This window comes from Ananas comosus, linkage group 9 (genome assembly GCF_001540865.1).
Source record: "Ananas comosus cultivar F153 linkage group 9, ASM154086v1, whole genome shotgun sequence".
NCBI classification, from domain to species: domain Eukaryota; kingdom Viridiplantae; phylum Streptophyta; class Magnoliopsida; order Poales; family Bromeliaceae; genus Ananas; species Ananas comosus.
The window spans coordinates 445,770-466,804 of record NC_033629.1 but is presented as its reverse complement, the minus strand read 5'-3'; the positions used below and the strand labels follow the sequence as shown (position 1 = coordinate 466,804).

General features: G+C 38.5%; 4 protein-coding genes across 4 annotated transcripts; all 4 read right to left on the bottom strand.

Moving 5' to 3' along the window:
• Positions 202-3,576, bottom strand: LOC109715710. Its single transcript, XM_020240842.1, has 7 exons — positions 3,172-3,576; positions 2,980-3,074; positions 2,426-2,543; positions 2,224-2,342; positions 1,552-1,738; positions 1,260-1,403; positions 202-732 (listed from the first exon to the last, which is right to left on the bottom strand). The coding sequence occupies exons 1-7, from the start codon at positions 3,511-3,513 to the stop codon at positions 442-444; spliced, it is 1,296 nt and encodes a 431-aa protein (XP_020096431.1). The 5' UTR covers positions 3,514-3,576; the 3' UTR covers positions 202-441.
• On the bottom strand, positions 4,160-7,399 carry LOC109715509 (eukaryotic translation initiation factor 5A-2-like). The gene is made up of 6 exons (XM_020240549.1): positions 7,247-7,399; positions 7,012-7,139; positions 5,308-5,430; positions 5,162-5,218; positions 5,006-5,080; positions 4,160-4,577 (listed from the first exon to the last, which is right to left on the bottom strand). Exons 2-6 carry the CDS (start codon positions 7,132-7,134, stop codon positions 4,476-4,478), a joined length of 480 nt encoding a protein of 159 aa, XP_020096138.1. The 5' UTR covers positions 7,135-7,139; positions 7,247-7,399; the 3' UTR covers positions 4,160-4,475.
• LOC109715508 (mitotic checkpoint protein BUB3.3-like) lies at positions 8,471-11,515 on the bottom strand. The gene is made up of 9 exons (XM_020240548.1): positions 11,285-11,515; positions 11,077-11,207; positions 10,838-10,920; positions 10,310-10,561; positions 10,123-10,189; positions 9,698-9,778; positions 9,542-9,620; positions 8,986-9,086; positions 8,471-8,556 (listed from the first exon to the last, which is right to left on the bottom strand). The coding sequence occupies exons 1-9, from the start codon at positions 11,387-11,389 to the stop codon at positions 8,493-8,495; spliced, it is 963 nt and encodes a 320-aa protein (XP_020096137.1). The 5' UTR covers positions 11,390-11,515; the 3' UTR covers positions 8,471-8,492.
• Positions 12,117-19,543, bottom strand: LOC109715322. The gene is made up of 5 exons (XM_020240271.1): positions 18,942-19,543; positions 18,029-18,256; positions 16,441-16,667; positions 15,283-16,018; positions 12,117-14,334 (listed from the first exon to the last, which is right to left on the bottom strand). The coding sequence occupies exons 3-5, from the start codon at positions 16,663-16,665 to the stop codon at positions 12,707-12,709; spliced, it is 2,589 nt and encodes an 862-aa protein (XP_020095860.1). The 5' UTR covers positions 16,666-16,667; positions 18,029-18,256; positions 18,942-19,543; the 3' UTR covers positions 12,117-12,706.

The window sequence follows — 21,035 nt, the reverse complement described above, 5'->3', positions numbered from 1 at the left end:
AAGATTATTTTGGTTGGTACTCCTAATAAATCTTGAATATTGTTTTCTCAAGGATGTAATGAGCAAATCACTACTGCAGTAGAAAAGGGTTTTCATTTATTAGGATTACTCCCTACAACGGTTAAGAAGAAAAATGATATTCACATTTTACATCTTAAAGAACATTGAAATTACTTTATAAGCCGGAAAAAAAAAAAGAGCAAAGAAGAAGATTATAATACATAAATAATCAGAAAACTTTTAAATACAGAAATTAAGTCTCTCAATGCTCATAACTTATAAAATATAATCATGCTAGGAGGGAATAGGAAGGAAAATGATGAGCATGCATTTTGACAAAAGAAACAAGTCAATAAACCCCCTAATTCACTAAAGAAAAACAACTATTTCGAAACTTGATTAAAAGCACATAGGCACAGTGCAATACCTTTGCATGGCTGCTTATACTTTTCTCTCATAGAAGTATGTCGACGAGACAGCCAAGCCCTCAACATCGTAAGTTCGGACGAGCCTCTGCCGCTCGTCCAATGACTCCATCCAGCAGAACTCCAAATGGAAGGGTTGCGATTGCGCGACACACTTTCCAATGTCGGCTGGGCATCCCATGTACATCCCTCCGGGTAATAACGTCAATTGGAATCCCCCGTCAAAGGAAACTAAGTTAGTGTTCACTGTTCCCGTCCAGTGCACGTTTGTTGTCGTGCCACTACCGACGGTGGTCGAAGCAATGTCCTGGACGAGAATATAAGAAGAGCTACTATAACTTATTTGCAAGAGAGAATGGATTTACGCTGGCAAGGAAGGATTATGCTATAGTGAAAATAGTTGTAAACCGAGATGAATATGCAAAGTTTCTACCGGAGAGACGAGTAGAATACTTGTTCCCCTGCACCATTTAGCTTGGGGACAAATTAAGCAGAATTTTTTTTTTTTAATTTTGTTTTCCCTATTCTGAGGTTATCTTGCTACACTGGGATTGGAAGCATACTATCCCCGGACAGGATATAAAAAATTCTGAGTTTGGTTGTGGCGCAGATTACAGAAACTATTGTAACAGTTACAAAGAGAAGTGGATATAACAGAATTCCAGGGTTGTCTAGTAACATTACGTAGAACCAGATTAATCAAAAGCCTTTTTTTTTTTTCCGTTGGCAATATTGTGTGCTTCAGTAACTTCTTTTGATATTTAGTAGATACTCAATAGTTTGGACCTAAAAATCTAAAACAGGATAAAAGGTAATATTGCGGCAGCAGCATACCTGAATTAGCTGACCATTGCGATCCATTTCAAGCAAAGAAACTGTATCGGCCTTAGAAATTGTTGCTCCATATACCCCACTTCGTTTAGTTACAGAACGACCCTCCCACCGTCCAAGAAGTGCGCTTATCCTATCCGGGACGTCCTAATGTTTATGAAATAAACTGAGTGAGATGAATAAAACCAAAGTATGTCCGTAAGAACAATTGTTTTGCATAATCCAGCGTACGTTGGAGCTAACACATGTTTTACATGTTAGCAGCACAAACGACCTTCAGTTTAGAAATGCTAACCTCAAAATCACATGAAGAAGAAATAAGTGGCACCTCATCTCCTCGTTCTTCGAGGAAAATAAGAAGCATTTCAAGAAATCCTTTTGGGTCCATTATGTGGAAGGCTCTTGCTCGCCTATCTCTCCTGAGAGAATAGAGGCAATTCTCACATACAACAGATGGCTGACGAGAAGGAACCTTCAAGTTTCTGCGAAGAAGAAATATATGCTTCAAGATCGTTATGCCATGATAGAGAGATTTTTTTAATTATGCAGCAGAGCAACCAGCTATATAGCTTGTATTAACGATGGCTGAGAGTGATCTAATTCTGAAGTATAGAGTCTAGCAGACGATCCATCGATCCACTCGAGCATTAAGATAGTCAAAGAGAGCAAAACTGCAGCATAGGAAAACAGAATTGCGACTACAAATTCTCAGTAAAAGACACAACTACCCGGTAAGCATATTTTAAGCTCTAATTTTCTTGAGAGATGACTCTATCTGTGCTAGGCTTTGCTAAACTCTCCCTTCATAGATATGCTTGTCTTAAGGGGGAAGAGACTACAAACAAATTCATACACGATATACAGATACATGCATACACCTACATACACAGATGCAGATATAAACATCTGTAGAGATGTATGCATGTATATTGTAGACCAAACCTTGAGGCTACAGGGAAATATTAACCTGGGAGATTCTTCACCAGTGTCATCTTCTCCAAGCACGCCCGCTCGAAGGACAGCGTCCAGCATCCCAGCAGTCTGGTACCTCAGAGAAAATGCCTTCTCTTTTGGGAAGAATCCGAGCTGCACACTAAACGAAATTGCTCATTAGAAAAGAGAGCATAATATACAGGAAATTCAACAGCTGAGTGGTGAGTCCTTATCACCTGCTGATATTTGTCTGCGGTGAACATGTTAATCTCCTTGATTTTGTACTCCGTCCATTCAGGTTCAGCATCATAGCCTGCGATTGATGTTCTCGAAGGAGGTTGCTTGATGTATAGCCTACAAAATACATAGTAGAACTGACTTAAGATCCAACTACTAAATACCGAATCTTCAGATATGGATAAATTACATCACTGGTCACTAAATTTCAAATGAAATTTCAATAAAGTTAATTGTTAGATCTCATATAATTTTCCAAACAAAATGATAAATTAATAGGAAGATATGACGATATAACTACTAATCTATAGGAGATGATCTGATTACTAATTCAGCTGTCAAATTACCTTGTCAATATGACGTAATAGCTGACTAACAGTAGCAATCAGTAGCAATCAGTACTACACGATACCAGTTGTTCAAAAATAGCAGTAATTTTGTTCACAAGAGATCATCAATTTTCACCGTAAATAAGCATATATGTAAATAATAATAATAATAATAATAATAATTCTGGCAAACAAAAAAGAAAAGAAGAAGTGCAGAGTCTCACGTTTGAATAAGGCTGAGGAGCTCGTCCTCTCCGTACGAGCTTGCGGAAAGCTTTGTGCTCACGTTCTGCAACAAATTCCCGTTGGCATCGAATTGCTGCAATCAAAAAATCGGAAAACAATTAGAAAGTGAAAAACCGAATCAGATTAGAACAAATGTAAGGATCGAAATTATGCGATTTAGGGCTACTGACGTAGAAGGAGCCGTTCCATCTCCCCAAATTGAGCTCAAAGAACCGACGCAAATCGATGCTCATCGACTCCACGTTCCCCTTCGCCTCCTCAGTCTCCTCCACCGAAGGAGGAGGAGGAGGAGGAGGAGGAGGAGGAGGAGGCGTCGCCGCCGCTCGAATCCCTCCGAAATGGCTCCGGAAACGCGGATTCGGGAGCTCGATTGGGCCTTTTTTGGGGTTCGAACGAGCAAATCTAGCGGTAATGGGGATAGGGGGACGGCGACATGTGGTAGAATCCGGTCTCCATCTCGAGGGTTTCGATGGGAATCGTTGGATGCAGTTGGGGATTAGGGATTCCGCCATGGGAGAGGTTGGGGAGTGAGGCGGGAGAGTTTCGCCGCCATTTAAAACCTTATCTCCATTCCCCGTCGGGTACGCTGTTGTTGGGATATTTATAAATGGGCTGGCCCAGAGGCCCAACCAGGAGTTGGGCCGTAAGCATCAGCAATTCGGGTCCAAACTAGATCGCTCACCCAAATATGTAATACCAGATTTTGGAAGCGTTTGCTCCTAGCTAGGCCCTCCGTCTAATTATCTAATTTTTATGTATACATATAGTTAAGCAATTTATGCCATACACGGATAAACATATATTAAGATTTAAACAGTTGCATTTTATATCCAGTTTTGTTTTTTTCGATCTTTCTTTCAACACAATCCCACAAACTCAAACTCAGATTTTAAACATTAGACCAGTCATTCCTCATGCCTGTGCCAGAAGAGATGATCTTTTTTTTTCTTTCCTTTGGGTGCCATAGTACAATCCTGGCGTCAATTTTATAAACTCAAAATTATCCTCCTTAGCCGAATAATATACAAGATAATCATCGAACAACTTCACTACTAAACAACTAAACAATATAGCAAAAGTTTGAAATAAAACCCACGCAATGTATACACGTATAATCATAGAACAGTATATAAGACAACCAAGAGCCACAACAAATGGTAAGATCAACCAATAAGAAAATACTTCACCACAGATAAGCAAAATACAAAGATAGTGGCCGGCAAAAGGAAAAAAAAAAAAAGAAGAAAAAAGAAACAAAAAATCTCGTCATAACAGGCAATTTAAGGATGGGTTCCATGCGATACAACACCAATCCAGGCTGAGAGAAAAGAAGAGATAAGAGTAGCGAAAGACCACCTAATTATGATATCATCCGAGTCTAACAAATAGCAACGTATGAACTATTACAAGTTCTCCTTGCTTAATAAGAACAAAGAACAAGCACAGACACAACCAGACAGAAGATGATGGGCGACTACTTAGGCCCAATGTCCTTGAGAGAACAGATCTGTTCTTCGCCCATAGCGGACATCACGCTCACCACCAGATCCTTCCCTTCAGCAAATCCATCTTTGATCTGTCAAACAACACAACGAACGGAAAAGTCATAAGCGAACTATCGAGAAAACCATTTTGGATTTCCAACATCTCCAAGGGGGGAGACAAAATCACGGAACACCCCTTAGTTAGGGCTGTCAATTGCCTCACTGCAATGAGGCATCACACTTTAATACGTTATTGCCAAAGCTCATAAGCTTCTATGTTTATTTATGCAATACCGTGCATAAACCCACGCACGCAAAAATAGAAAAAAAGGAACACTAGGAAGATGTCAATTTCGTAATAAGGACAGACTGTGTCCTATGCACTAGGATAAGAATATTGTACAACTATCAAGAGCCTATACGTCATGAAACTTATAGACCACTTGGCAGAATTTTCTCCCCCTCATGCTATAATACACTACACAATAAAATATTGGAGAAACTAATCTAAACTACTAACCTGCGCGAGCAGGCTGTCATCAGTCGGGAGCCTCAGGTCATCCTTAGTGTTGCCATTTTCAGTCAGGAGACTCACCTGTCATACGCATCACATGGTCAAAATAAAAGATCAAACAAACGATCAGGAAAGTGTACACAAGGAGAAGGCGAGACATACAAATCCATCTTCAGATATGTCGATCAGCTGATAATCAGTACGATTAACATGAGGCACCTGCAAATGCAACCAAATCAAGTTCATATATCATGACAATTAGCGAGAATTCAACTGGTAGGGTTGAATAAGAATTGTTACAAACGTACATCACAGTTGTGTGACGAGGGCACAATATCTTCGAGCTTCTTGGCGGTGAAGATGTCTATGCCAACAAAGTGGCATTTTGCATGTCCGTGCTTTCCAGTCTTGGAAGTGGAAACCTCCACAACCTAGAAAAGCAATTACCAACAAAACAAACCAAGAGGTAAAAACAAGAAACAGGTCAACTTTCTGAAGTACGCAATACCCGTTGAAGTCCACTTGTATTAGAAGACAGATACTCGCACACAAATATATTGTATATGCAGCATACATGAGTATCAAGGCATAAGATGTCAAACATCAAATATGATGACACACAGATGAAATTGAATAACTGCCCCCCAAGCCTAAATAACAGTTCCTCTTCTTAATTATTGACAACAGGATCTTGAGCTTCTAGCAAGGAAATTGAATTTCCAAATTGCTATATATCTTCCATACTGGGATCAGCATCATAGAATATTGCAGCTATTTGTCATAACTCCACAAATTGTGGTTTTTCAAATAAGCTTGCTGAAAACAGAGTAATTGATGATGTAGAGACCCATCTATACTGTAACAATGAACTTCCACAAAGGGCATGAAACGATTTCTAGAGACTTGCTACATAAAGAAACACATCATAAAGGATGAAACTGAAAAAAAAAAAATAAAGCATCTATCTAGGCTCTACATCGACCAATCAAAACTTATCGCACGAGCAGATAAGAAAACATCTGTAAATATGTAGATATATTTTATAAGGTATATGAGTACCCCATTTTCACAAATTAATGCTTAATAGGCTTCCTTGCATGGATAGGCTCAAATTTACTTTCACACACAAACGAATGAATAATGTTTCTGCAAAACAAAACAAAACTAAAGCTCCAGAGGAAGTTACGAAGAAAACTAGACAAGGATAATGATATTCTACTAGGACTAAATACGGTTTGGCATTGGTAAACCCACATTTCAACTCCCATCTTTAACAAAATCATTACTTAATTGATTTATCAACAATAATAGTTACACAAGTGGATCCAAACAAGATCAGATGTTTACTTGCATTAGGTAAAACATAATTTCAGGATTTCTAAAACTCTACGTATCATGTAAAACATAATTTCAAGATTTCTAAAATTCCATTTATTACTTTTTTTAAAAAAAAATTACCCAAAGTAAAATATGGCACCAACCAAGCACATCTAAGAAGTAAGAAGTAAACAGCAAATGATTTTCCACTACTTCAAACTATAGTTAACTGTGAAAAATTAGTATTCCGGCTTCAAAGGGCCAAGCAAGTTTCCAAGTTCTTAATTCGTGATTGATATCATCCGATTACAAAAGGGTAAAGCAATCTCTGGATAAAACTCGTGACGTATGAACATAAATTCTAAAGAATAATTATCAACCCCAAACAAGTCAGACGCATTAGAAAACACGAGGCCACTAAATCCACCGACGTAGTTCCAAAGCTAGAAATACCCTAATTAGTTATGGATTTTAGCCATGAATAGATCAAGGTATAGATCGTAGATCATCTGTCCAAACAACATTGGAGTTACTAAATGACAGTAACCTGATCAGCAAATAGAGAAGTTAAAACTCGAAAGGACCATTCCACATCACACGTAAAGCAGGAATCGCCATTTCTAGACCGATTAAACAAGCAAATATCTCAAAAAAAGTGAATCAAAGCACAAGATCGGATAGATCGTAGAGCAAACCTTGCAGGGTCTCCCCTTAATCACAATATATCCGTTCTTCCGGATTGTCCCCGCCTGCTGTGGGTACGTCTTCGAGGCCCCGGCATCGGCCTTCGACTCGAAATGGTGCTCCTCGTCCGACATGTTCCCTAATCCAGAGATATTGAGATGTAAAAAGCATTAGATCGCGACATGGATCGAGATCGAAATCGAGAGAGAGAGAGAGAAAGAGAGAGAGAGAGAGAGAGAGAGTTACCAGTTGAGGAAACGGAGGAGGAGAAGGAGGAGGAGGGGGGCGGAGACGACGGACGAGAGGGGAGAGAGGAAGCGGGAACCTTCCTCTTAAAGCCGATGACGATACACGGATTCCGCCGCGACCTAGGGTTTCCATAAACTGCGAGTAAATAGCGCTCTCGAGTCCGGCTTGGTGACCGTCGGATCGGGGGTACGCGTGGACGGTGGATCGTCTCCTCACGTGTTGCGTTTCAATTACGCTGGTGTGGGCCGCCACGAGGCCCATTTAAGCAAGCGGTTCATAAGATCCATAAACCTGTTTTTGGGTCCCCAAATGCTATTTGAGCCTACATATATTACCCTACATCTTATATCTTAACTGGATGTGATCTGCACAATGTATTTAACTTATAAAAACAAGTAAAATATTTTTCCATCATACTTTTCTTGCACTTAAGATGCTCTGCGCAAAGTCTCCCAAACGAAGTCAAAATGAGTTTTCTTCTGGTTTGCAGAGAATCCGAGTTTGGGCCAAGTTATGGTCCGGTTGGGTCGGGTTGAGTCAGGTCAGGTTGAATCAGGTGTGGTTTTAGATTTCACATAGCTTGCTATGTTTGTCGAGATAAATAGATAATAAATACTCACTACCACCAAAACTACCAAGTCGTTTTGTTTGGTCCAAACCGACCCAATCTTTACAAGATCCAGTTTTGTCTTAAACAACAATATCTCTCTCCATATAACTAGTTTATCTTAAACGACAATATCTGTCTCTAAGTTATATATTCTTATATCGATAAGATCCTTGAAGAAGCAAGAAAACATTTCTCTAAACTTCCTCGCCTGGATTTTTCTGAAAATGATAAACTAAACTATTCAAGTCTCTTTATCTTCACCACGAAAATTATTATCATCTCTCACATACCCATGGGTCGCTATCGTTTTTCTCCTCGTCATACTAACACAGTTGAAGACAATAAGACATGAAGTTCTCTGAACTTTTCCATAATAAGTGTCTAGATGACTCTTCCTCTCTCTAGGAAGCTTGAACAGAATGAAAATCAAGGGGAAAAAAATAATTAATCGTGTGTACAACAAAATATTCTTCCTAATATTTCCTGCTCAAAAAGAAAAGTCCTAGATTAAAAAAAAAAGTTGGGTTGAACATTCCTGCACCTCCTACAAGGCACACTTCTACAATGCAGAATACAATGAAAAAAGTTACAACACGGTTCGAACTTCCTTGTTTTTTTCACATATGAAGTCCCCTACGCTGATGAAGTTCGGGCCAAATTCTCCATTTTATGTATGAATATCTGCGGAGCTTCCTCGCTGGCCAAAAAAGATGAAAATAAAATGAATTACAATTTACAAACCATAATTGATGAAAAAAGTTGCTATTTTCCATTTGTCCAAAACCGAGTACATAAAATAAACCAACATCATTGCATTTAGCATTAAAATGATCACATGAATCAAAGTGAAGATCATTGTTGGATTAATTCATCTTTATTCATAATCAGCACTTCATCGTGGATCCACTTAAAATAGTAACTTTTCTTTTAACAAACATGTCATGTTTATCACATGCTTAATTGGGTGATAAAGTTTTCATATTTCTTGAGCGAATGTATTTCATTTGGTTCCTTCAGCAAAAAGTACTATTATTACATCAATTTGACACTAGCTGATGATGCGTTCAGTAACTATAATATTAGAGAACTTCTCAAAAAATCTATAACATTAGAAGGAAAAACTAACACTTCATTTGCTTCGTGGTATGTGAAGCTTGATGCAACTGCCAATAGCTGACCGTTACAGTTATAAGTCAAGGACGACACACTGTTCGGGTACCTTGGGAACTGAAGAAAAACGAAAGTTAGGCTATTTTAAAGAAATTTGACAAAAAAGAAAAATACCAGTCTGGAAGTAGTAAGAGAAATTTCGGTATTGGATTTAGCAAGAGCATAGCATCAGATGCTTTGGGAAAATTCTTACCCATCAAGAAAGAAGAAAACAACATGTCAATGACTTAAGATGCCATCATAATAAAGTAACATTCACATAAATGATGCGCAACTAATATGACAGCCATCACATGGTCTGATAGAGAGCATGCGAAGTAGGACACGAAGTGCAAAAACTTAGAATACACTGTGTGCGCAAATATTAGACACGGATATAGTCTAAACAAGAAAAATGTAACTTACCATTGGGTATATATGTGTTGAACATTTGACAAGAACTATAGCCTTTTCTTATATATAACAGTGCAGCATCTCATGACGAAAAATCATGGTTATTAAGGTTGTTTTACCTCAAACAGCTTCTTTCTGCCTTGAGCATCCCACATAATAGCATAGCCTTCGTTATCTCCAGTAACAAAAGTATCATAGCTGAATAAGGGCATGAGATTTCATGTTTTGTATGAATGTGAAAATCATTCTTTTGAGAACAAGAAACTGTAGCATACCATGGATGAAGACCAATGTCATTTATGGCTACCAGATGGAGCCTTCCGTTTTTTGATTTCGGATGACAACGGAAAACGCACCTGCCAATAAAATCCAGGAATTCAACTTTGTATATTCAATCAAATTCCTGATCACCCATCACATCATATTGAATCTAATTTCCTTTAAACAATTTTTTAGGTATATGTGACAGCATATGGAGACCCCTCAACATTCAGCCATCTTAAAACAAACCCCCTAAATTTTATCTTTTTTGGGTGGCACCTCCCAACTTTTGTATGTTTTAATTTGAGTTATTACCATTAGATGAATTAATGGCTCCCTTATTCACCGGCCTTTAACTTTTGATAAAAGAAGTAGTTTTGCCGGCTAAAAAGCGGGCACAGCTATTAAATTTAGAATTAGGTATCAGCCGTTAACTAACCCCATCTCATTTGTAGGATCAAAGTACTTCAACGCAACACATCCGTCAACTAACCCAGTGACATATCCTGGAAAATTAACCAAAAAAAAAAAAACATATTATCCGTAGGTGGTTGCCCATGGACGAGGTTCACATCAGTAAGCTCCAGTGTCAGTTAGTTAAGTGATAAGAGCACATAAAGAAGTACCTTGACACGTCGGAAATGAACGAACACATCTAATAGGATAGTCCGTAGACAATTCTTTTGATTGAACTGGCCCGTTTAAATTTCGCAGGTCATGAACATCTACTGCTGTTCCACCAGCTGCTAATAGATACACCCCGCATAATGCCATAGACCACACATCTGAATCTACAACTTTTGTGCATCCTGAATTTCCGCTTCGATTCATGTCCCAGAATTTCAACTTCTTGTCAAGACTAGAAGTGATTACTTGACCTGAGAATCAGCTATGGTAGGTGTAATGAACAATACATATAAAATAGTTAACTAGTTATGTCTCAGAATTATCAAATAATATCACCACTAGATTTACTAAAAGGAACTAATAGGTCTAATGACATCTTTGGCAGTTTCTAGTTAAGTTACAATTATTATTAGGTTCGAGTACTGCTTCATGCAAAATTTCAGTAGCATTCTAAGCTTTCCTAATTGAACCTTGAGAAGAAGGAAAATTACATTTTTGAATTGTGAACAAAATAGATGTCCACTTACCCGTTTGCGCCGAGTACTCGATGCACTTGATGCAATCGCCGTGCTTACCCGCTACATCTTGAGTTCCTGAACACAAATTATACCTGAAAATATTACATAAAACTAATAAAATGAATGCTGTACATTGGGCAAGAAAACACAAAGGCAACAACAATAGTAGTAAAAATACTGGACTCCAAGTGTGAAAAATAAGGGGAAAAGGGAGTGTGGAGAGAGAGAGAGCTAAAGAGATGCCCCACCTCCGTATGCATCCATCCGATCCAGCGCTAAGGGCCGTTTCTTCATCCTCGAAGCAACAATCTAGAAGCGCCCCTTCCGAGATAGATTCCAATCTAAGCTCCGATCCATCCACATCATACAATCTCAGAACCTGTAATCCAAAAACACCAAATTAGCAAATAGTGATCGCGGCGATGAATCAAACTCGGTGAGATCGCTAACACTTACAGAATCCCACGAAGAAATTAGCAAATTGTTCGATCTCGGCGCGAATCGGATCCTCGAGATCGCGTCTCCGATGGGTTCTCTGAGATCCAAACGAGATCCCTCCATCGGATCGCCTCTAGATGCTTATTTAGGTTTTGGGGAGAGTTGCTTTGTCGTCGTCGTCGTCGTCATCGATCTAGCGATTTCGCCTGGATGATGAAGATGAAGATGAAGATGAATGAAGATGAGGAAAACAAATCCCAGTTTTGAAATTGGGCGAGCTACTGAAAATTCCCGCCAAAATTTAGAGATTCGGGCGAGCGACTCCAATTTTGAAGCACATAAAAGCCCGCATGAAATGGGGCTCACAAATTTTGACCTGGACGAGACCCAATCAAATGGCTCAGCCCAATCATAGACCTTAATAGGCCCGCATGAAATTGGGCTCCGAAGTTTAAATTTGGGCCATACAATACCCAATCAAATGGAGCTTTTCTCGAAATATTTTTTTTTTAAAAATAGTTAGGTAAAATTGGCACATTTGAACCATCAATTTTGTTGCTAACATTTTGAACTATGATTTGAAGCAGGTTCCTTAAAATATAGATCAGTAGAGTGGAGCCACCGTTAATAGTTTTAGCACCATGCAGGTTATATATATGGTGAGGCTTCTTCATTTTCATGCAATCCACGAGAAACAGTAGTTCAGAGATCAAAAAATTTTAGCTTATTCGCCAACCAACTACCGTTAGCCCCAGAGTAAACAATAGAGATATATCCATCCAACTGGATGTTCGTGCACCCAAAACAGACCCTCGAGTATTATAGCAGTTCCCAAATCACAATCATAATTAAAAAAAAAAAAAAAACCATTTATACAAGAATTAGTTGGTCCTCTGTTGCAGATATTTACAAAATGCTGAAGAAAATATGCAAGAGTTACTGGTGATCTGATAATCTAATATCTCAGGTAGCAAATAGTAATCCTGTAGCCTATTCATCAACTACTTCACTTACACAAATGCAGTAAATTGAAATTCCAATGTAATCGGGGATTGAAAATGAAAAGCTCCCACCATCTCGGTCCATTTTCTCTAATTACACTGTTTAAGACTTTAAGCATCACTTCTCTGCAGTTGACTGCAGAGACATTGTGATGCTATATTGTACTCTACACCGGAATTGTACTCTAAACCGGCTTTTCCCGTCTCCTTCACCCACAACAACTTGTTTTCCGCTTTACGAAATAGTCTAACGATTATTATAAAAATGTACAAGCTGTTTTAACCGAAGCAGAGGCCCAAATTAGGACCTTCAACAAAAGCATGTACAATCCCGATTTCAATCACCCTGCAGCGGCCCCATCGAAAATTCCCATGCGAAAATTCCTCTATACATATAGAGCAACACCAAGAATGTTTTCTCACTTCCGAGTCATCTTTCCTAACTCAAAGGTGCAGTGGAATTGCCCGGAGGACACCTCGACCTACGGCACCGCCTCGTCGTCCTCCCCCAACCAATAATACCTCTCCCTTCGTCCGCATCAGGAATAATGGGCTGCAGCACGGGTGGCGGAGGAGGGGGGCTGACCCGAATCTCCTCAACGGTAACGGCCAAACTCCTCCTTTGCCTCCTTGCACGCAAGCCGTTCCGACCGTTTCGTCCCATTAAGCCCATCTCCCATGAGCTACCACAAGCTTTCATTAACCCGCCTATGATTTGAAGATCCTCCGTTACTTCGTGCCTAGAGAGAGATGCTAAGCCAGGGAGTATATCTTTTTGGAAATCCCTCCTTTGCCTTCTCCTTCTCGCTTGGCCCCTCCGAGATTTTGTGAAGAGTAGAGAAGCAGAAGCTGAAGCTGAAGCTTTTCCATCGTCCTCATTTTTATCTAAAAGTGCTCTTGGCTCGCACAAGTACTCATCGATCTTGGTCTCTTGCAATTTCAGTGTCATGGACTCAAAAAGATCCAAACCTTCATTATTTGAGGAATTTTCTGCATGTTCTGTGCTCAATGTAATAATTTCGGCAAACCACCGTAGTGTATCAGAGCAAGGAGGAGAGGGTCTTTCTAAAGAGCATTTTATTTCCATTGACATAGCGATGATATTGTTTGCCGCCTGTATATCGAATGAGTCAGGCTGGAGTTCTTTTCCTTGTGAATTAACAACATTGACTGCGATCACAGACTCTCGTGGAGGATTTATATCATCTTCAGTTAGACATAACGGTGCCTCCAAATCAATCTCAAAAGTGCTTTTCACAGAAGCACTTGTTGCAGACGTTGGCAGTGGATTGACTACCATAATTTCAGGCAAGACATCCAAAGGCTCTGAATACTCATCATTTAGATTAATGAGATTCCTAAGGGTGGTGCCGCTTCTTCCCGAAGCCTTTTCGGTGTCTTTGTCTACATTTGGAGATTGTTCCTGACATGAAATGGGCAAGAATATAGCACTTTTTTGAATCTTATCATAAATGGGAATACCAAGGATTCTTGTAGAAGTGTCCTCAGAAGCTTCATCTCTCCCTATTATGTGCCAGCTAGGCTTGGAGGTTGCATTAACGTCAGGTCGAATAGATACAACTAATTCATTTTCATGTTTGCTATTAGGTTCTTGAGCAGCTCCTTGTAAGAAGCTTGGAACTGTTTGTGGCTTTTTCAAGCCGACAGGTTCGTCACAAGCTGCTTTTTTTCTGAGCCAAGAGATCGCCATTGCAGATTCCTCAAATCTACGCTCCAAGTTGCAAAAAGTACGATCTTGCTGGGCAGTTAAGCCATCTCGAAATCCATCTGGAAGTGCATTTTCCAACCTTGTACCCTCAAGATATTGATCACCAAAGCTTTCTTGATGGATATGATAGCTATTCAAATTAGAAGGCAAAGCACTTCTCGAAACGTTTGGATGATTGGTTGTTTTTGGTCTAAACCAATCCATTGCGTTATTCTGATTGAGCAGAAGAGTTTCATGGTTTCTCTTAAGCTTCATATCAGCTGGTTCTGATGACCTTTGAGGTTCCGGAGTAAAGCAATTGTGAGTGAAAAAATTGTTCATGGTGCCTGTGCCTTTACCTGTAGAATATTTAACCAAGAAAAGGAAAGGGGTAAGGTAAGATTGTAAGTTTGGGGGAAAAAAAGAACTAAGTAAAACTTTGTCCCCATGGCAGAAGAAAGTAACAATCACAATCACACATGGCGAGCTTATATAATCTGATTGAAGTGACATGCACCACCAATTGATAAAAAAAGTAAAAGCATCCCTAAAATTGATAGAGGTTCACATTTTTATCCTTGAACCAATTATGCTGAAATTCGTTATGTATTAGATTCTGATTCTCTTAGAAGCATGCAATCATAGATAAAGGAAGGTCATAAGTTATCAGATGTAGTCTAAACAATCTTGGGAACTACAAAAAGGGACCTTGTGGCAACTTCTGATTTCTCCAGCAACAATTTAACAGATAGAGACCCGAGGAGGATATGTATCATTAAATTATAATTAGTCGGTCAAGTATACAGGCCCTGAAAAATGGTAACATGTGTATCAAATCCGATGAAAGTGAAAATTGTGCATATATATGATCTTAAAAATACATGGTAGTGTGCTAACCATCAGAAAATCCAGAAGGTGCCTATGTACTTCTCTTAAACTCGGAAATTTCAGCGAATGCCTCTATGGTTAGATGACATTATCTACATCTTATTCTACCAGAAAATGGGTATAATCAATTTTAAATGGTTATGGGCAGGGACAATTAAAAAAACTTCAAGAAATATCCAATATATGATAACTGAAGATTTACAATACTATCTATTTCCCTACAAATTCCTAAACCTTCAAGAAATATCCAATATATGATAACTGAAGATTTACAATACTATCTACTTCCCTACAAATTCCTACCAATTTTTCTGTAACGGAAGGGACAAAATGTAAGTGTGTTAAATGCCATGATAAGTTTCATCATGTCAAAAAGAACCTCAATGAAAGAATAACTATAGTAATAGAAGAAAACTCACCATTTTCTCTGGTAATGAATGAGTTCTCTTGTCTGATTTTTGTGTTCACATCGAAGAAATATGAACTAGACCCTTCATCCACACGCTTTTCTTTAAAAAGGTCCCTTTGAAAGGCCAACACACCAGTATTCCATCTTGTCGATGAATGATGCAAGTGATTCTCTGTACTAAATTTCTTCATGCCAAGAAAATCTGTTGACGCTGAATCTGCTACCCCTTCACAGTATGTCTCTCTAAAAGGTTGATTCAAATCCGCCATTTTTTGGTTATTGTGATTGTTTTGAGTAAGTGAATCAGATACCCAACTGTCCGCTCTGCAGTTAAAGCCATTCACACTTCCTAAAGTTAGCTTAATATCATTTCCGTTATCAATTCGAATACTCTTATTTTTCTTCAAGGATCGTTCTTCCTCTTCATTGTCAATGTATGCGTCAGCGGGGAGTCGAAGGTCAAACATCTTTTTGGTAATTCCATTTGGGGAGGACTGGACACTACCTTCCTTAAGAAAATTTAAGGAGGATTTAATCTCATTTTTTTGTGTAATAGGACTATTTTCATAACCAGTGTGGAAGAGAGGCATCTGCCAATTTAGTTTTGCACCATTACACGGCATTTGAGATGAAAAGGAATTCGAGTTTGAAGTATTTGCTGACATTGGGTATCTGAATAACTCTTTCTTTTGAAACTCTTGCATCAAATCCTTCTGTATTCTATAAAGACGGTGAAGTTCATAAACCTAGATCGCAAGCAAGAAGCGTTAGCACAAGAAGTGAGAAAATTAGAAACTTACTCAAGAATCTCCAAAGTTAACGCAAAAAAAGAGTTTATTTTGCAGTGTTGCAGCTTGTAATGTAAATCACCAATTTACATGTAAAATCCTAATTTTATATATGGCGCATGGATGGGCAGTTCCCTACAAAATAAGCAATCTTCAGGTGGGGAGTCATCAAAGTCACTTGGCGAAGTTGATTTTGTATCAGACAAAATTTGTAAAGGGGAGCATTTTTGAAACTTGGAAGTACATCAGTATATGTTTAAAAAAGTTCTCAAGGGCATGAATCACCAAAAAAAAGGGCCATATATGTCAATAGTATCAGACTAAATTTGATGGTTTATATACGAGACATCCCAACTAAGTAACGATTATCAAATCTTTACCTGTTTTCTAAATATAGCTTCATGCTCAAGCATTGTCCGCTTTAGCATTTCTTTATCATACTCCGAGCATCCATTTGCGGATCCCGACATGAACCAATCATCCGGATGCCCACTTGAAGTTTTCTCTTCAAAGTACAGAGACCAACTACTGTTTGAAGAAAAATTAGGATCCCTCATGGCAAAATATCCTGGCAAATAAATTTTTCCCTCCACTTTAGTTCCCATTCCTGCAAATCAATTGAAAAAACATGAGAAATAACTGTTGATCGACAAAGCAAAATCCGTTAGAAAGGAAGGCCAGGCAATCTGAATAGGTCATGTACATAAAAGAGGGAGGGAGACTAATTATTACACAGATAAATGTGATCAGGCCAAATTTAGCAAAAAAAATTTATCGACGTAGATAGCCCGAGATAGCATCTATAGCACACTGAACACTCTAAAATTGTTACAACCGATTGTTACAGCGGTTGTGTCTGTGTCACATCAGCTCAGAATTTTAAACAGCAAGTCCTTCACATGTCCATGTTAGAAATCCGTAACGAATTTCGACATTTGTTTACAATCAGCAAGGACCAAGAAGAACCCATTTAGGATTTGGCCAAACTTTTAGGATTCATATCAATTTGATAACCATGAATTTGAACATTAAACCTTCTATCTTCTGTTAATCCTAACATGATGGTCAAAATAGTACGACTGTTTAGGCCTTCTTACCTACCATGGCCATCTAGCGCCCGATTTTAGTATTAATAAATTCATCATAATAATCACCGCCGCCAATACCAGGAAAACATCCATGGAGGACCTTCAGAGGTTAACTGTTATTAATACGTGGGAACATATAGAAAGTATGGTACTTCAGATAGATGATAAAATATTAAAAACTATGTCCTTGCCCATGTTTCTGCAGAGTTGTTACCCAAGCCCAGGTCATGCCAGTCCTCTCTCGTGTACTCGTATCTATGTAACATAGGAGAGTACTGATTGGCGAAAGAGGAATGTATATGGATACTACTTTGTTCATAAAAGGAACCATATATCCACCCTGATTTGGTGATATTCTAAGGTCGAAAGCAATAGCTAGAATGATTCAGTACTTGGTGACACCACAAAATCAGTATGAGATAAAAAAAGGAAAAAACTAAGCAACTACTTATCAAAAGATAATCATTAATTATATATAGCTTCCTCGCCTCTAAGCGATTTATGAAGATACATTGCACCAAAAATCTTGTTGATATCAATAGATAGACGGGGCAACAGGATGAACAAATTTGCAAGAATGTGAAAAACTGAAGTTTATACTGGAAAGAATTAGGCAGATATTGTTGCCAATGTAAACACCGAGTGTGAAGGTCGAGTTGACTGATTGACACAGTTCTATTGGTAGGACAACTGGTCCCAAATGCTCTCATCAGACCAAGCAAAATTTCGAGCTTGTCATTTACCCATTCCCCGCTGTAAGAGACAAGAACTCGCGAAACTTGTAGCAACCAAACTATGAATTGGAAGTAATACGATCTATAGTTCTTACCAACACAAAAGAGTTACTCATTAGATTCTTATGAGCCTTTCCATAGCTTACCAATTCAAGAAGCCAGCAATGACCGGAAAGGCTGTCCCATTACATTGTAAATGCACGAGTTTTCTGCATGATGCGACAACCAGAATTGATCTGAAACAGGAGTTGCTCACCCAATTATACTACACTCTCAAATGCATCCAATGTGAGGCTCCATGATCGCAATAAGGTAGCCTAGATTTAGTGTTTGAATTCAAAAGGAAACTGCAGATTTCCGGGCTACAGAGAGAGCTGCACATACAAAACAATGCGAGTCAGAATTTAGTAACCAGACAGAATCTTAAATTACAACAATTCTCGCCTGTGCTTTCCAAATCATATGCACAATCTTTAAAAAAACATATCAAATCTAAAGATAAAATTCGCCATGCATTGATATTAACCACTCAAAATAGATAATCTAAGAAAATGGAACCACCTACAAAGAAGGCTTCAGATGTAACAATGCATAGGAAGGGCGCAATTGTGGAATGCAATCTCTAAACACTGAACACAAATGCAGTGGACTCAACAATTCAATAGTTAACAAAATAGAGAGAATTTGATCTACAGCACTCACAACACATTTAAAACATTTAATTGTCAAGCTCACCAGGTGCAAACCTAGAAGAATTCTACATCCAAGCAAAGCATAAATCTATTAAAAAAAAAGAGAATCAAAACCCGCATGGTAAAGCAAATTCCTTAACCTTAGAGCCTAAACATTAAAGAGGATCCCCCTAAAATCATGGAACCCAAATCTACAAGACAAAAATTAAACCTCACCCAAATCTTATAGCCCCACAAACCCCACCAACCCAAATCAAAACATTTCCACGAAGAAAAAAAAAAAGAAACCCACCACAAACCCAAATCCACATAAACCGAGCAAAATCAAAAACAACATGAACAAAGAGCAAAGATGAGCTCAAATTACCTCAACCCGCCTCACCCTTTTTCCTCTCAACGATCTCTATCGCCCCTCTGAAGCGGATTCAGCATCACCACCCTGAACATGTGAAACCCAAATGGCCTCGGCTCCTCCTCCATGAAGGGCCCCGAAGGTCCCAAATTTACCCCCTTTTACCAAAAACCCAGTAGCCAGAGACAGGGTGTTACCACTGAAACAGTAGGAAAAATGGCTCCAAAAAAGGCAAAAAAAACAAAAACAAAAAAAGGGTGTGGAGAGAATAACAAAAGGAGATCAAAAAGGCTCTAATGGGAGAGGAGTGGTTTCTATCTCTCCCTCTCTCTCCCCACAGCAAATTAAGGAGGAGGAGACCAACAAAGAGGCTAAGAGAGAGAGAGAGAGAGAGAGAGAGAGAGAGGGGATTGATCTGATGGGCCAGAGAAGGTTTTAGAGAGAGAAAGAGGGAGATGGGGAGAGGAGAAGAGGGGGGAGAGATCCCAGGAGAGAAAATCTCCTCTCACAAGAACAAACAACCTTCTAAGAACAGTGACAGGAAATTTGTCAACATCTGGTCTTTTTATTCTCTCTGCTTTGCTTTTTTTCTTTTTTTCTTTTTTTTCCTTTTTTTTTGGGCTCTCCTCTCTTCTCACTATGATCTCCTCCCCCCTCTCCCCCACTTTCCAACATATAATGGGAAAAAAAAAGAGGTTATTCTTATAAATAAAATAACTACTACAATAAATAATAATTAGGTTTTATTATGAATTTTATGAATTATTATAATAATTATTTCATAATTAATATCTCTTTACCAACTAAATAGGATCACATAAGTAAATTTACAAAATATTATAAAATCTATTATAAGTGTATGATATATATTCTTTTTTAAATTTCGTTTTTTTTTATTTTTTTTATTAATGGGTTTGGACTTGAGAGATTCTCTCCACCTCCTTTCCTTTGCTTTTGGGTGGAGAAATAAAGGGGAGGTGAAAATACAAAAAAAAAAAAAAAAAAAAAAGGTGGAGAGGGAAGTAAAAAAAGAAACACACCAACACACATCCCACAACTGTTCCAAGGACAGTACCATACTCCCTCTAATGTAAATCCACACAACCCATCAATCTTTCTCATTTCACTGTTGCTCTTTATTTTTTTTATTTAATTATAGAGAGAATTTTGTAAGAGTTTTTTTTTTAAAAAAGTGAATTATTATTATTACTTTATTGCCATTTGTTATATTTTGCTTGATCCAATGGTTTTAAGGTGGCTAGGATTGGTGGGCAGGTGTGGGACCCACTTGGATGGTGGGGTTCTATTTTGGAAGCTTGGGTGATAGTTTTGGGTGGGAGTAGGGGGAATGCCACCATACTTGCACAATATTACCATTTTGGGACATGGCATGACCCATGTGCCCCCCCCTCCACAATTAGCTCTCACACCTGCAAGGGGAGATATGAGGAATGACCATCCAAACCAGTAATGAGGGATTTGCCCAAGAAATCAAGGGTCCCATCTCCTCCACCCCTTAATAAAAGTAAAAAAGAATAATTTTCTTTTTAGTTAAAACAAAACAAAACAAAACAAAACAACTCATGGTACCAACTTTTTTACTAATGGATTATATTAATGGATTCTTAATTAGATTATAATAAGTGAGAATTGGAATCATTGCAACAAACTGGAGCCTTTTATAATGCTTCAACAATGAGACACTCAAATCCCAAGGCTTTCTCTACCTTGGTGCCAATAGGTTGGTGGTGACTAATAAGGACTTAGAAACATATGCATCTATTTTAAGGGAAATGCAGCTTTTGTTGGATGGGTATACAATAATAAAAGGACCACTCAACTAGGGGATTAATATTGTTAGCTCTGTGTATGACCATATACCATTTTGGATGGATAGTATAGCCTAGGAGCAGAGTAATCTTTGTGGCCCAGCAAGTAGATTTGATATGAAATGGCTCAGGAATAGCATTAACTGCTTAGTTCCGCTGCATGATAAAGATAAATTAAACTATCCGTACCTGCACTGACAAAAGAGATTTGTAAAAGAAAACATTGATGATCACAAAGCAGATTAAATAGTGAACCTGCAACTTCATGGAAATGTGGATC

Excerpts from the sequence above, each read along its gene's own strand:
- LOC109715710 (XM_020240842.1), bottom strand. The coding sequence starts at position 3,513 with ATGGCGGAATCCCTAATCCCCAACTGCATCCAACGATTCCCATCGAAA. Across the intron at positions 3,075-3,171 it reads GATGGAACGGCTCCTTCTAC|CAATTCGATGCCAACGGGAA; the intron begins GTCAGTAGCCCT and ends TTTTGATTGCAG. Across the intron at positions 2,544-2,979 it reads CTCCTCAGCCTTATTCAAAC|GCTATACATCAAGCAACCTC; the intron begins GTGAGACTCTGC and ends TGTATTTTGTAG.
- LOC109715509 (XM_020240549.1), bottom strand. The coding sequence starts at position 7,134 with ATGTCGGACGAGGAGCACCATTTCGAGTCGAAGGCCGATGCCGGGGCC. Across the intron at positions 5,081-5,161 it reads ACATATCTGAAGATGGATTT|GTGAGTCTCCTGACTGAAAA; the intron begins GTATGTCTCGCC and ends TGCGTATGACAG. Across the intron at positions 4,578-5,005 it reads ATGACAGCCTGCTCGCGCAG|ATCAAAGATGGATTTGCTGA; the intron begins GTTAGTAGTTTA and ends GTTGTTTGACAG.
- LOC109715508 (XM_020240548.1), bottom strand. The coding sequence starts at position 11,389 with ATGGAGGGATCTCGTTTGGATCTCAGAGAACCCATCGGAGACGCGATC. Across the intron at positions 10,921-11,076 it reads TCGGATGGATGCATACGGAG|GTATAATTTGTGTTCAGGAA; the intron begins GTGGGGCATCTC and ends TAATATTTTCAG. Across the intron at positions 10,190-10,309 it reads TTCATTTCCGACGTGTCAAG|GATATGTCACTGGGTTAGTT; the intron begins GTACTTCTTTAT and ends TTAATTTTCCAG.
- LOC109715322 (XM_020240271.1), bottom strand. The coding sequence starts at position 16,665 with ATGGGAACTAAAGTGGAGGGAAAAATTTATTTGCCAGGATATTTTGCC. Across the intron at positions 16,019-16,440 it reads AAGCTATATTTAGAAAACAG|GTTTATGAACTTCACCGTCT; the intron begins GTAAAGATTTGA and ends CTTGCGATCTAG. Across the intron at positions 14,335-15,282 it reads ATTCATTACCAGAGAAAATG|GTAAAGGCACAGGCACCATG; the intron begins GTGAGTTTTCTT and ends AATATTCTACAG.